The 13,992-nt window shown below is 50.9% G+C and overlaps 1 protein-coding gene across 5 annotated transcripts in view; it reads left to right on the top strand.

Annotated features, from left to right (window-relative positions):
* LOC113956128 (H(+)/Cl(-) exchange transporter 5) overlaps positions 1 to 13,992 on the top strand; it is a 36,508-nt gene that overhangs the window by 12,359 nt on the left and 10,157 nt on the right. For 4 of the 5 annotated variants that reach the window (XM_027662351.1, XM_027662352.1, XM_027662350.1 and 1 more), the window contains exons 3-7: positions 8,490 to 8,641; positions 10,698 to 10,797; positions 12,196 to 12,380; positions 13,037 to 13,159; positions 13,606 to 13,812. In XM_027662351.1, coding sequence (XP_027518152.1) covers positions 8,490 to 8,641; positions 10,698 to 10,797; positions 12,196 to 12,380; positions 13,037 to 13,159; positions 13,606 to 13,812 — 767 coding nt within the window. Of the gene's footprint in view, positions 1 to 4,992; positions 5,133 to 8,489; positions 8,642 to 10,697; positions 10,798 to 12,195; positions 12,381 to 13,036; positions 13,160 to 13,605; positions 13,813 to 13,992 lie in introns of those variants that run through there. The other variant, XM_027662354.1, reaches the window with a different exon arrangement.

Raw genomic sequence — 13,992 nt, forward strand, 5'->3', positions numbered from 1 at the left:
TCCTTGCCCACTTGGCTTGGGCAGAGGAAGGATCACTGTGTGTGGGTGGTGGCTGCATCAGCTCTGAGAGAGAAACATCTGTGTGTGGTTCAAAACCCTCTGTCACTGTGCAGAGGGATTTATGGGCATGATTTACCTCCCAAATGTGTTCTTCCCGGGGTTCCATCCATGCAAAGGAGGGTGGTGTCAACTCTCTGGGGTGAAACCTGGGCTCAGGTTTGATGTTTAGAGAGAAGGAGCTGAATCCTTTAATTTCTTGTCAGGAGATTGTTATTCCATGGAGCTTAGAAGCAGTAGTGGGTGACTTGAGCTGGGTTTTGCTGTTGGCTGGGAACAGCACTTGGTTGTTCCTCTCTTTGTTTAACAGGCTTCTCCCATCTCCTCTGAGGACATTTGAAGGCCTGTGGCTACTTCTATAAAAAAACCAGGGCTCTGCCCCACTTGGCACGTGTGGCTTGAAGTGATAGTGGTGGCAGAACCTCAGAGGGCTGAGAATCACAGAATCCTTTGGGTTGGAAAAGCCCCCTAAGACCATCAAGTCCAACCATCCCCCAGCACTGCCAAGGCCACCACTAGCCCATGTCCCCAAGAGCCACATCCACGTGGCAGTTAAATTCCTTCAGGGATGGTGACCCCACCACTGCTCGGGGCAGCCTATGCCAGGGTTGGATAACTCTTTCCATGAAGAAATTTTCCATCATATCCAACCCTGGCACAACCTGAGGCCAAATACCTGAGGAGTGGTTCCCCTGGATGATGTTCTCTGTGTTGGCAGGATGCTCAAGGCCATGGGAGAGGTGACACAGAAGTAAAAGAGGAAATGTAAAAGGGGAAAGAGCTCCTTGCCCAAATGCCAGTTTCGGTTCACCCTGTGACTTTCCCCTACTGACTTCAGGAGAAGTCAGCTGGCAAATGTTTGGGTGCCAGGTGTGAAACCTGAAGCTGTGGGGGCACAGGTTTGACTGGAGCTGGGGAGGTGGCGACTGAGGTTCTAGCTGCAAACCTCTGCCTGGTGTGGTGTTGGATGGGGACCAGGTGGTGATGCCTTTGGGAACCACAACCCAGCCCTGCCTTACCCCTTCTCCAGTGCTGTCAAACTCTCCTGTAAGGGTGGTGGCTTTTCAAATTGAAAGAGCACCCAAAACTGGAGCTTCCAGCTCCTGCCAGGTGCCCAGAAGAGGAAGTGTCACCTCCTGCCTGATGGATCTGTAAACCTGGAATGTGTGTGGCAGCTGGAGCTCCTCAGAGCTTTCCTTGGGGGGCCTTGACTGGTGAGTGACAGTGGCAGGGCTCTGCTGGGAACCACCAACCTTGCTGCTGCTGAAATGTGGATATTCCAAGTACTTCAGGCCTGTTTCAGTCAAACTGCTCTAAACCCAACTGCAGTGGCTTCTCACGCCTGTTTGTGTTACTGAAACCTCACCATGAGTAACATGTTCTCTCCCTCTTATCTCCTCTGGTCTGGACTTCAACATTTTATCAGTAAAATGTAACAGATAAGACCTTCCTTGATTATTATGGGTTTTTTTCCATGCTGTTAAGTTGTGCTTGGGAGTCAAACTTGGCTTTTTAATCCCTTGCAGTCTTGGCACTGAGGTAATGGGGTTACAGCAGGAAATGAGGGAATCTTAGCAGTGCTTTCTCAAAGTTGTTGTCAGAGCTGGAATTTACATCTTGGCCAAAGGGACAGTCTTTTTAAGGATGCAGAATCCTAGAATCATTAAATTGTCTGGGTTGGAAAGGGACCCTTGAACGTCATCTGGTCATTTGGCTTCCCAGTTGTTGTTTCATCTTACTGGTATCACCTTCCTGTTTCACAGTAAAGGTGCCCAGAGCTACATGTGATGTCCAAGGTGCATCTGCTGCTTCTTGGCTTGAGGAATTAAAAGAAAAAGAACTGTTTCCTGGTTGCCTTTCCTCAGTTATTGAGCAACGACTTGCTGAGTGTTGTCGCAGACACTTGAAGTCAAATGTGCTGACTTAAAGCAGGAGGGTTTGCAGTTCTTTTGCTCCTCCTCTAAACCTTGTTTTTTGGCAGTGATTTTCTCCTGCTCCCTTGTATCCCAGCTGTGAGTCTCTAAAGTCAGCCCAAGACATGCTGGTTACCCAAAACACTGCCCAAAGTGTAGTCACCACTTCTCCAGACCTCTTAGAAATACATGGAATAGTCCAGGAGAAGCAGAACTGAGTGGGATTCCAGGGTTGCCTTTCTCCTGTTTTGAAAACAGAGGGATTTATTCATCATCCTCTGTCTTAATCCTGTTGCTTTTCTGTGAGAAAGTTTCCCTCTTACTCCCCAACAGCTTAATTTGCTTTAGATCTTGTAAAGAAAGTTCTGTCCAAAGCTTCATGGGTACCTAAAACACGGTCGGTTGGATTCTATCTGCAGTCCTGTTGATTGTTGGTTTTTTTTGAATGAAATATAAGATTTATGAGGCCTGATTCCTTTAGCCAAATCTGCTGGAAAACCTGCCTTGCCAAGAAACCTCTCCTAGATGAGGGGGTTGCTTCTGCCAACCTTGTTATGAGGGCAAGTCGTACCGATTCCTAGATAGCCCTTTCCAAGACTGTTTGAATGCCAGTGGTTACCCCTGAATAGGTTAAAGGATGTGGTGGGTGTTTAGGTGAGGTGGCAATGCTGGTTTGTCTTGTGTTTTATTTCATTGACCCTTTCCCCACTCGAGCAGTGGGGAGGCAGCACCAGCTCAGGAGCAATGAGATGTAATGCTTGGGAGTCATGGAAGCCTCTGGACGGGCTTTAAATTGTAGGAGCAAAGGACTGTGTTTCTCTTTCTTTCAGAGGAAGACTTAAACGTGTTTCAGTGGTGGAAGGTCTCCTTTTCTCTGTAGGATTGAATGTTTTTTTTCTCTTCAAGCTCTAAAGGCAAGAACTGACGCAGGGGGAGGGTTTGAACTGAGAGAGGGGAGATTTAGGTTAGATCTAAGAAATTCTCCCCTGCGAGGGTGGGGAGGCCCTGGCACAGGTTGCCCAGAGAAACTGTGGCTGCCCCTGGATGCCTGGAAGTGTCCAAGGCCAGGTTGGACAGGGCTTGGAGTAACCCAGGATAGTGGAAGGTGTCCCTGCCCATGGCAAGGGGTTGGAACTGGATGGGCTTTAAGATCCCTTCCTTCCCAAACCATTCCATGACTCCACGATCAGAGATCTGAATGCACAGTTTACCCTCACTGATTCCTGGTGCTTATGAACACAAACAGGATTTAGCAGCGAGTTATTCTCCATCTTACATTAAAAATTTAATTAAAACTTGAAGTGGGAACCTCAGGCTGGCACATCTCCCCTGGCTTTTTTCATCACCTGCCTTCCTCAGACAGAGCCCTGGAGCAGTTAATCAGTGAGACCAAAGTCAGCATGTGGAGGGCGTAGGGTTTCAGTCTCGCAGGCAAGGTCTGAATGACAAGTTATCACCAGCAAATTGGAGCTGGAGGAACTTAATCTCCAGTCCCTTCGAGCTCTTGTGTACATTGAATGGCAAGATAAAGGTGCTGGTGGGGGCAGGATGTTGGGAGAGTGCTTTGAAGTATCGACTGTGCTGAGAGGACAAAAGGACAATCCAGTGGCTGCCTGCTGGAAAGACAGTGAGCAAAGAACAGTTGTTGGGAGCTATTCAGCGAGGAAATTGTGAGGTGGGTGGGAAAAGAAAGGAGTCTGTGTGTCAGTACATCGGTGACACCTCGGTCAGGAGACTGTTGATAAATGTGTGTTTTCCTTTGCTGCATCCTGACTTGGTGCAGAGCTTTGGAAACGGGGTGCAGAGCAGGTTATGTCCCAGGCTGGTGTGCCAGGAGCATCCCTGGTGGGAGGTGGGGAGCAGGGTGCTTGTGTCTGGGGTGTCCCTCCATGGACAGGCTGGTAAGGTGGTTAAGGGTCGGGTTTGGTGGATCTTTGGGGTTGGACTGTTGGGGTGAAGGGGAATCAATGTGTGGGTCGGGGCAATCCCAAGCACAAATCCAGGCTGGGTGGAGAATGGATGGAGAATAGCCATGAGGAGAGGGATTTGGGTGTGTTGGTGAATGAGAAGCTCCACATGCCCTGGCTGTGTGCTCTGTACCCAGAAACCAGCAGTGGCCTGGGCTGATCCCACAGCGTGGGCAGCAGGGCATGGGGGGGGAATTCTGCCCCTCTGCCCCCTTAGGTGAGACCCCACCTGCAGAGCTGCCTCCAGCCCTGGGGAACAACGGCAGAAGGATGTGGAGCTGCTGGAGGAGTCCAGAGGAGGCCCCGGAGATGCTCCAAGGACTGGAGCCCCTCTGCTCTGGAGCCAGGCTGGGAGAGCTGGGGGTGTTCACCTGGAGAAGAGAAGGATCCAGGAAGACCTGAACGCCCCTTGCAGGGCCTAAAGGGGCTCCAGGAGAGCTGGAGAGGGACTGGGGACAAGGGATGGAGTGTGACAGGACAAGGGCTTCGAACTGGCACAGGTTGCCCAGAGAAACTGTGGCTGCCCCATCCCTGGAAGCGTTCAAGACCAGGATGGACAGGGCTTGGAGCAACCTGGGCTAGTGGAAGGTGTCCCTGCCGTGGCAGGGAGTGAAATGGGATGAGCTTTAAGGTCCCTTCCACCCCAGACCCTCTGTGACGCTGATCACTCTGAGCGTGCACTTCCCCCTGCCTGATTCCTGGTGCTTTTGAGCACAAACAGCATTTTCCAGTGAGTTTTCTCCAGCTCGAAGCCCTGGGCAGCCCCAGCTCTGCAGCTGCCAACCTGCAGCGTGGCAGATGGGTTTTAGTCCCGGGGAATCCATTCTGCCTAAGAAACCATCCCGAGTGCTGCCGGAGCGGCTCCGCTCACCGCTTCGGGGTGCAGCCTCTGCTCTGGACCATCGGGATTCCCCATCCCTGGCCAGAGCTCGCTCCCTCTGTCCTTGCCTGCGAGCCTGACCCTCTCCTTGTGCCTCTCCAATCCTATCCCTCCGTGGAGGTGCAAGGGCTGGCTCATGTGACGGTGCTGGTGACGACATGCCGGGTGGGGGGGGGGCCCAGCGCCGCTGCGGGATCGGAGTCCGGAGGAAGAGGATGCAGCAAGTGCCGCTGTGAGCCCCAGGAACATCCCCTGACCCTCGACCATGGCACAGGCAGACCCCCGGAGGTGCTCCCGAGGAGCGGCTGAGCCAGGGTGAGGAGACACTTGCAGGGAGGAAGAGGTGGTGTGAGCCAAGGGGAGCGTGTCCGTGTGTCCGTGCGCGCTGTGGAGGCAGCGGGCAAACTGCTGGCAGTGGCCCTGGGGCTGGGGTGAAGGCGGTGGATCAGGGTGGGTGGGCAGTGGGATTTCTGTCGTGTAATGGTTGTGCACTGCCTGCAAACCCCTGGCTTTCCCCGGATTTGCTGGAGCAGGGAAGCGGTGGCAGGGACCTGCAGGTGCCATCGCCGTCCCCTTGCTGCTGGCAGGACCCTTCCTAAATGCTGGGGCTTTGTGGGCAGAGTCTGTAAGTTTAACAAGCCCTGTCTGGTTTTCCTGAGTCAGTCTGAAGTGGAGGATTAATTAACCTGTTCTGGGGAGGTGATCAAAACACCGAGAAATCTGTGTTTAGAGATGAGCTGTAACAGGGTCACTTTTCACTTGCTGTCTCTGGCATTAAATTCTGATTTACAGATCTGGACATTCCCAACAGGGGGACCTGTGCAATGGCAAAGCATCACTGAGCTCATTTTCCTCCTTTATTCCTATCTGGTTATTCTGGGATCCTTGATTTGCAACCAGCTAAGGCAGGAAATATGATCTTGATAAATATTTATGGCTGTCAGCCATTTTATCATTCTGCATTACTCCTGAAAAAAATATAAGGATGTTTCCTCATTGTCTTCTGTCAAATGGACAGTTGTGGTGTAGGGCTGGAGACTGCAGGATTCTGCTTTGGGAATGGAAATCCTGGTGCTGTAGGATGGGCAGGCTGGGCTGGGTGGGGATCCTGGAGAGTGGGATCAGGCTCCAAACTGCACCTGCCTGGTCTGGAGTGTGTGAGTCCCTTCTGCATGTGGGATCACATGGGCTGTGGATGTCATCACCCAGGCTGAGGATGGGATCATGGATGGGATCAACACTGACTGTGCCTGAGGGATTGAGGGGGCCATCAGGGTGTTGCTGGGGGGTCCCATGACCTGCAGCCCCTCTGGCATTGCAGCTTTGTGCCCTCAGGGTCTGGTTTGTGGTGCTCCTTGGCAGCCCTGAGCTGGGAGAGCATTCCCAGGATAGCTCCAAGTCACTGGTCTGGGCAGTTTTTCTGGGACAGTGAGCACGGAATGCCCCGATCTCAACTTCTTGCAGAAAATGCTTCTCAGGGTGTTCTGTTTGCTGGGTTTAACTCTCCTTTATTAATACTTTAGTTTAGGACAGCTGTATCTTTAATCTTTATGAAACAGTGCAGTGGATATGCCAAAAAACCAATGGAATAGGCAGTGAGAGCCTGCTGTCTGCAGCATGGAGATGGGAATGGTTGGGGTACTTTAGGAGAGTTGGTCATTCCTGTAGAAGCAAAAAGAACTCCTCAGGCTGGGCTGCCTGGTTTGGGGATGGGTGTGCAGGGGAGTCACTCACCTGCTTTTCAAGGTGGATTTGGTGTTGCCTTTGGCATTGCTGGGCTTGGTGAACTCGTCATTCCCCCCAGAGCCACCTCATCCCTGGGAATGTGGCTGTGGTAGTTCCTTGTCTGGGGGGCATGAAGGCCTGGATGGATTCTGGCTTCCCACAATGCTCTCACCGGCCGTCAGTAACCACCCCTCCATCCCCAAATCCATATTCCAGCTTTCCCAGAGCACAAGGATATTAAAAACACGCTGTAGTGTGAGGTGGGGGGCCCTGGAACTGGGAATTGGATGTGGATGACTGTGGTGAAAAGGTCTGGTGTGCCACAGAGTCTCCCAGGTGGGCACTGGGATGTTGTGTGTCCCCATGGAGCTGGGTCAGACCCTGCTGAGCTCAGTTCTGCCACAGGCACAGTCTCCATGTCCTTTGGTGGCCTTGGCTGGGAAGAGCTGCAGCTCTGGGCTGCAGGTGGGACTTGCTGAGCTGCAGGTGACTGGGAGGAGGCCTTGGCTTGTCCCCTGTACCAGATCCCTGCTCCAGGCAGCTCCCATTGCCTTGGAGGCCGTGGGCAGCACTACCCAGGCTGGCAGGAGGAGCTCCAGGTACCTCAGCGCTCCACGGCCTCCCACCTGGCTGGATGTTGTTATCTGGGGGATTCATTCAGGGAGGTTCTTGCCCATCAGATTTATAGAAGAGCACTTGGAATTTCCAGTGGGGAGATTTGAACAGGGAAGCCTTGATGCCAGTTTGGGTATTTCCAAGCTTTTTACCTCAGAAATGTCATTAAAACCAGGAATTCCTTGCGGCTCTTGCCAAACGTGCCCTGTTTGCTTCCCAGTGCAAGCTGGGGCTCATGGCCTGTGCTCTCACCATTGGGAAGAGCTCTGGAGAGCTCCAGTTCACCTTCTTTTTGTCCCAGATGAAGCGAGGAGCCTTTTTAAGTGGGTTATTTTGTGGTGGTTGTCAGTTCTGTACGTGACTCATCTTGTTTTCCTGTGCCATTTTCCCTGTGAAGAGGCAGCTGTGCCAATCTGGGAGATGGGTTGGGAAGACATCACAGCTCTCTTTTTCCCCTCCTGCTTTAGATGATGGGGCAGAGAGCAGCTGTTTGAATTCCTTGTTTTTTCCATCTGGAGACACCTTTGCCCTGGTGATAGCTGCAACCTAAATACGCTGAGTGAAATATCAACCATTATCCTTCTGCCTGGGAGTTTTAACCCTGCTCTTCCCCACCACTTCCCAGTTTTGATTGGATTTCGGCTTTTGCTTTTCTGTTTTTTCCCTCTGGATGACTGGAAACACTTAGTGTCTTACAGAACCATGATTTTGGGAGTGTACACCCACACTAACCATCGTTTTCCATGGGCTGGAGCAGGTTAGGCAGCAGGTTGAGTGGTTTGGCTGAGTTCTCTCCACCAAGGGAGGCTGCAAGCCTCAGTTTGGTGTTTTCCCAATGGTATCCCACTTGATCCCACTATTTCTGCTTTCCATGCCCCACTGGATGCTTTGCTTTCCCTGTTTCCCTGCTCCCATTCATACCCTCCTACCCACCACGACCAGATCGACCAGGGATTCCCTTCAGCTCTCCTGGGGGTCTCAAATATTCCCTTTCTCCTCTCCCTCTCCCCTCTGCTTACTTCAAATGGCAAAATATCCTCACGGCAAGTCCTGGATTTAGGGAAAGTCAACATCTAGTGATGATTCACTTTGTTTTTGAACAGTCATTTCCAGAACAGCCCCATCTCCATGTGAGCTGCTGGAGCTGGGAAGGCTGTACCTGGCACAGATCACCTGGGAAGGTGTGCCTGGGGTATTTAGCTCGGGAACATCTCAGCAGCTCTTTGTTTCCACTGAAATCTGTGCTTTCCCCCCCTTAATCAGTGTTTTGGGCTTTTATAAAAAAGGGGGAAACTAAGAAATGCTCAATTTTCCCCGTTCCTCCCCCACCAGGCTTTTCCACGTATAATGGAGGAGGGATGAATGGCAAAAGCACCATGATGGATTTCCTGGAGGAACCTCTTCCTGGAGTGGGCACCTATGAAGATTTTAACACTATAGACTGGGTGCGAGAGAAATCCAGGGACCGGGACAGGCACAGGGAGGTAAAAATTCCTACTGCTCCTCACTGGCACTGAGGGCAGGATAATTAACTTTGTTAATCTTAGTTCTGATTGCTGGGGTAGGGAGGCACTTCCTGGAGACACCTGGGATGAAGAGGTTACCCTTAGGATGGGAGGTGAGAGCTTCAGTTAGAGGAAAAGGAACCTTAAATCCCCCATGTTGCAGTTTATCAGTTGCTACTTCTCTCCTGAAGATTTTTATTTATTTAAAATGTGGGTTTCAGATAGGCAAACCAGCCTGTTTATCTGCTTTCACAACTGCAAAGGTGAAAGATGCTCTTTCTGTTGGAATTTTCTTGTTTGAGAAGCGCAATTCTTCCAGAATTCTTCCAGAATCCCTTTGCACCACTGTGCAATTAAAGGAATTTGCTCAGACAGCAAGGGGGACTTTAAATGAACTACCCATGTCCTCAGTCTGCTCCTGCCTTGCTGGCAGCACTCTTGGAGGGTGATGACTGAACTCAACTTGTCTATTTGTTTCCCAAAATATTCTTTGATTCTTTATTTTTTTCCCCTGGGCCTCACAAAACAACTTGTGTCTTTGCTAACAGGACCCAAATAGAGCACACACTCTGCTCTGGGTGTGAATAAATACAAGAAATACAGTATAATGCCCAAAAATTTGAGTGAGTGCAGACCCAGCCAAGGGGCTTTGTGTCCCTGCTGCCTCCTGCCCCAAAACTGGTCCTGTTATTGGGTTAAGGGTCCAAACCCCAAAGCCTTGTCACAGGTGTGGGTACAAAGGTGGTGCCCATCAGCGTGGCACAGTTTCCTGTCTGCAGAGATCAGAGAATCATGGAGTGGTTTGGGTTGGAAGGACCTTAAAGATCATCCAGTTCTAACCCCCTGCCATGGGCAGGGACACCTTCCACTAGCCCAGGTTGCTCCAAGCCCTGTCCAACCTGGCCTTGGACAATTCCAGGGATGGGGCAGCCACAGCTTCTCTGGGCAACCTGTACCAGGGCCTCCCCACCCTCACAGCCAGGAATATCCTTCCCAATATTGCATCTATCCCTGCCCTCTGGCAGTGGGAAGCCATTCCTGTTTGTCCTGTGACTCCAGGCCCTTGTCCAGAGTTCCTTTCCAGCTCTCTTGGAGCCCCGTTAGGCATTGGAAGGGACTCTAAGGTCTCCTGGGAGCCTTTTCTTCTCCAGTCTGGACAACCCCAGCCTGTCTTCATAGGAGAGATCAAATCAGGTCAAGGCAGAAGTTAGGGCTGGCCAAAGAGGTGTGGGGTTTGTCCAGTGGAAAGAAATCTAAAGGAAGTAGTTTTGGCAGCCACCCCAAGCCCTCCTGGATTCCGTCACAGGGATCAGTGTGGCATTTGGAAAAACCCAACAGATGCTCATCCAGGCAGAAAGGATTCTTACTGCATTTATTCCTCATTTAGTGGGCATTAGTTGTGTGCATCAATGTGCCTTTTTATCTGGGAATAATAGTGGTGAGCTGGAATGTTTCCCTTGGGAGAGGCAGCTGGGTACTCGGGGCACACAATGACTGTTCTGTCCCCCTTTGTCTGCCTGTCAGGAGCAGTGAGACTGACAGGTCAGCTCAGCCTGGGGCATCTGGGATGGGGCTGAGTCTCACTTCCTGGTGCCACCATTGGCTGCTTCCCAGCCTGACCATTCCTCTGTGCTGGCATTAAACCTGTGACCCCCTTGATGTCCTGGCACAGAGAAGCTGTGGCTGCCCCATCCCTGGAAGTGTACAAGGCCAGGTTGGATGGGGCTTGGAACAATCTGGGATAAGGAAGGTGTCCCTGCCCATAGCAGGGAGTTGGAATGGGTGATCTTCAAGGTCCCTTTGCACCCAACTCATTCTGGGATTCCATGACCCTCGATCCATTCTCCTACACCTCCCAACCAGAGCTGCATTTACCGCACCAGCTGTAGGAGCAGCTGCTGTCTGATGCTTTTTCTCTCCCCTCACCCCCCTCAAAGTACAGTGACAGTGTCACCAAGTAGTTCTTAGAGCATTTACACCACAGTGGATCAGTGTCCTCATGGATTTTTGTTTCCTTTTGAAAACCCTTTCCCAGATCACCAACAGAAGCAAAGAGTCCACCTGGGCGCTGCTGCACAGCGTGAGCGATGCCTTCTCGGGCTGGTTGTTGATGCTCTTCATTGGGTTGTTGGCAGGTAAGGGCAAACCTCCAGGGAAAACTTAATTCCTGTGCTACAGCATCGGGATCAATTCCTCCACAAGCCCTGGCAGGTCCCTGGAGCAGGATTTGTCCCTGGAGTGAGGACTTGTGCCGCCACCGAGGGCTCTGCCGCTGCATTGTAGTTCACAGAGAAATATTTTTAAGTGTTTTGAGGCCCCGTTTGTGCAAAAGCAAAGTACAAAACTGAGGCTGAGAGCTGTCCTGGACACTGCTCTGGGTCTGCTGCTGGTGCAGAGCTCTGAAACAAATAAAAAATGTTAATTAAAGCAGAGCTGATGGAAATGCTGGGCTGGAGGAGAGTGCTGTGCTTTGTGTACACCTGTGCCAAGTGCTCCTTGGGGGCACTGCAGAGGTTAATGCCAAGGGCTGCCAGCAAGAGTTACTTCTTTTTTATTTTGGTTTTTTCCCCACTTTACTTGGATATAGAAAGGAAGAGGTGTTTTTTTGGAAGTCAGCTTCTTTCAGAGGTTGGCTGGCTGAGACCTTTTAAATGACTTAGAAGCAAACTTTGGCCCTAGGGCAGCGGGAGTAAATCCCTTGGATACAGATCTTCCCGATAGGAAGCAGCAAAGCATCTGTCACGAGGGTTGAAGTGAAATCTCCTGTTAATGTTTACCCAGGAAGGCTGCTGGCCAGTTTGTCATTAACTGCTGGATTTGCTGAATGTTGATTGCAGCCTCTGAAGCTTGTGCTGCCACTTGCTCCTATGGATCAGAGGTCCCTGTCCCTGGCCTCTGCTTTGCTCCAGGGGTTTGGGTGAGAGCAGAGCTGATCCCAGTGGTCTTTGGGGATCACAGAAGTTATTAATAGAAATTGCATGAAGATTCCTCTTTTAAAATCCAAATTAACTTCTGTGCTGGCTCTGCTGGCGTTGTTTCACTTGGCACAGTTGTAACTTTCCCCTCCTTTATTTTTCTTTTTTTGAATTGGCATTGGAAATGTTTTTTTCCAAATTCAGAGTTATTCCTGTCACAGTGTCGGCGTTGTTGGTGCAGCTCCTGGATTCTGGTGACACATTTTGTCTGAGTCCTCCAGGAATGTTGCTGTGCTATATTTAATAAACAGTTTTTCAGTGTCATTGGGAAGAATTAATTGCTGGCGATGCAGGGTGGGTTTGAACACAGTCAGCCTTTGAAATATCATCAGCCGTGCTGTTCCCTCACCTGCTCTTTTCAATATATTGAAATTATTCAAAATCAAGCAAATCTACCCCTTTAGCTCTCCACAGAATGAATTGTAGGCAGAAATACCAGTGTTTCTCTGTGTTGGAGGGTGAGTCAGGAACTAGTGGGGCAGGCTGTGACCTTCAGGTGTTTGATGTGCACAAGGTGATTATTAAACTATTTGGGTTTTTTTTTTTCCTTTAAACCAGGTTCCTTGGCAGGGCTGATCGACATCTCTGCCCACTGGATGACGGATCTGAAGGAAGGAGTGTGCTTGGCAGGGTTCTGGTTCAACCATGAGCACTGCTGCTGGAAATCCAACACCACCTTCACCGACAGAGACAAGTGTCCCGAGTGGAAGAGCTGGTCCCAGCTCATCCTGGGCTATGGAGAGGTGACTGCAGCTGTTTTTGCTGCTGGATTCCCCAGTTACCCAGCCTGTGTCATCCCAGGGAGTGATCTGGGTGTAGATGCCAGAAGTCCAAGCTCTGGGTAGTTCAGTGGTTAAACGCTCATCGTTGGGGTCTTCCAAGGGTGTCAACAAGTTACAAGTTGTCCTCAGATAGGGATGTGGGGAAGCAAAACACTGCCAGTTTTACAGGTGCAGTGTGTTAGTTGTGTGTCCAAGGTGTGGTGCTTGGAGGGTATTTTGCTCGTGAACATTTTGGGGGAACGTCACGGGCTCCAGTCCTGTGTTTGGGGCAGCTCTATGCAGTGGAGCAGCTGCTTGACTGGGACAACACTGAGCCACTTCCAAGCTGAGGTTGAACTTGATCATCCTAGAGGTCTTTTCTAGCCTAAATAATTCCATGATTCTACTCCCGTACCTTGTTTGCTGTTTAATGAACGGCTTTTGGAGGTGGGATTGGTTCATCCCCATAACCCAGCACATGTACCTTGAAACCTCAGGCTTAGGGTAGCTCTCTCCATTTTTGGCTGATAACTCTCTGGGATGACCTGCTGTTTCTCTGTGCTCCCTTCAGTGCACAGGTGTGATATGGGGTCACTTGAAATGATCTAATTTGGGCATTTTTCTCCGTGTTTTTTCAGGGGGCGTTTGCGTATATTCTCAACTACTTCATGTACGTCGTCTGGGCCTTGATGTTCTCCCTTCTTGCTGTGCTGCTTGTGAAGGGGTTTGCTCCATATGCCTGTGGCTCAGGGATCCCAGAGGTGAGTGAGAATGAGAGTGGGTTGTTTTTCAGGTGGGGTAGGGGATCCACCATCCAAAACTTACACACACCTGCTATGGAATAATTTCTTCCACTTCAGGTAGTGGTTTAACGTATGGGTGTTTTTCCAAGCCATTCCTGAAACATGTCTGGTACTAAAATCTCCGTGCAATCCCTTTAAAAATTAAGATTTTTTGGCATTTACTGCAGGAGGTACTGCTTGGGTGTTTCTTCATCAGGGATAGGGGCCCTGAAGGAAGGACTCAGGTGGCTGATTCTGCCTTTGCATGGAGGGAAAATTTTACAGACTCTAAGTTACTTTTGATAGCTCGTGGAGGGCACTCTGAAAGCTGTAGGGAAGGGTAGGGTTGGGAATGCCCAGTAAATCAGGAGCTCTGACCAGGGCTTGAATGAAAGCCTGTAGAGCTTTGTGTGCTTGACTTCCAGATCAAAACTATCTTAAGTGGTTTCATCATTAGAGGCTACCTGGGCAAGTGGACGCTGGTCATCAAAACCATCACCCTCGTGCTGGCCGTGTCCTCGGGGCTGAGCCTGGGCAAGGAGGGGCCCCTGGTCCACGTCGCCTGCTGCTGTGGGAACATCCTGTGCCATCTCTTCACCAAGTACCGCAAGAACGAAGCCAAGCGCAGGGAGGTACGTGGAGACACCAAAGTGGGGAGGTCGTGGCTCTGGGGCTTCCCCCGGGGGGTAAACTGTTCTGTTCTGGCATGTTCTCCGTGTGCCAGCGTGTACCACGTGTGCCAATGTACCTTCTGCTGAACCAAACCTGGCAGAAGACACTGGGTGGGCCAGCAGGGTTTGGAGGGCTCCAGA

This window comes from Corapipo altera, unplaced genomic scaffold (genome assembly GCF_003945725.1).
Source record: "Corapipo altera isolate COAL_440 unplaced genomic scaffold, ASM394572v1 326, whole genome shotgun sequence".
In the NCBI taxonomy this organism is placed as follows: domain Eukaryota; kingdom Metazoa; phylum Chordata; class Aves; order Passeriformes; family Pipridae; genus Corapipo; species Corapipo altera.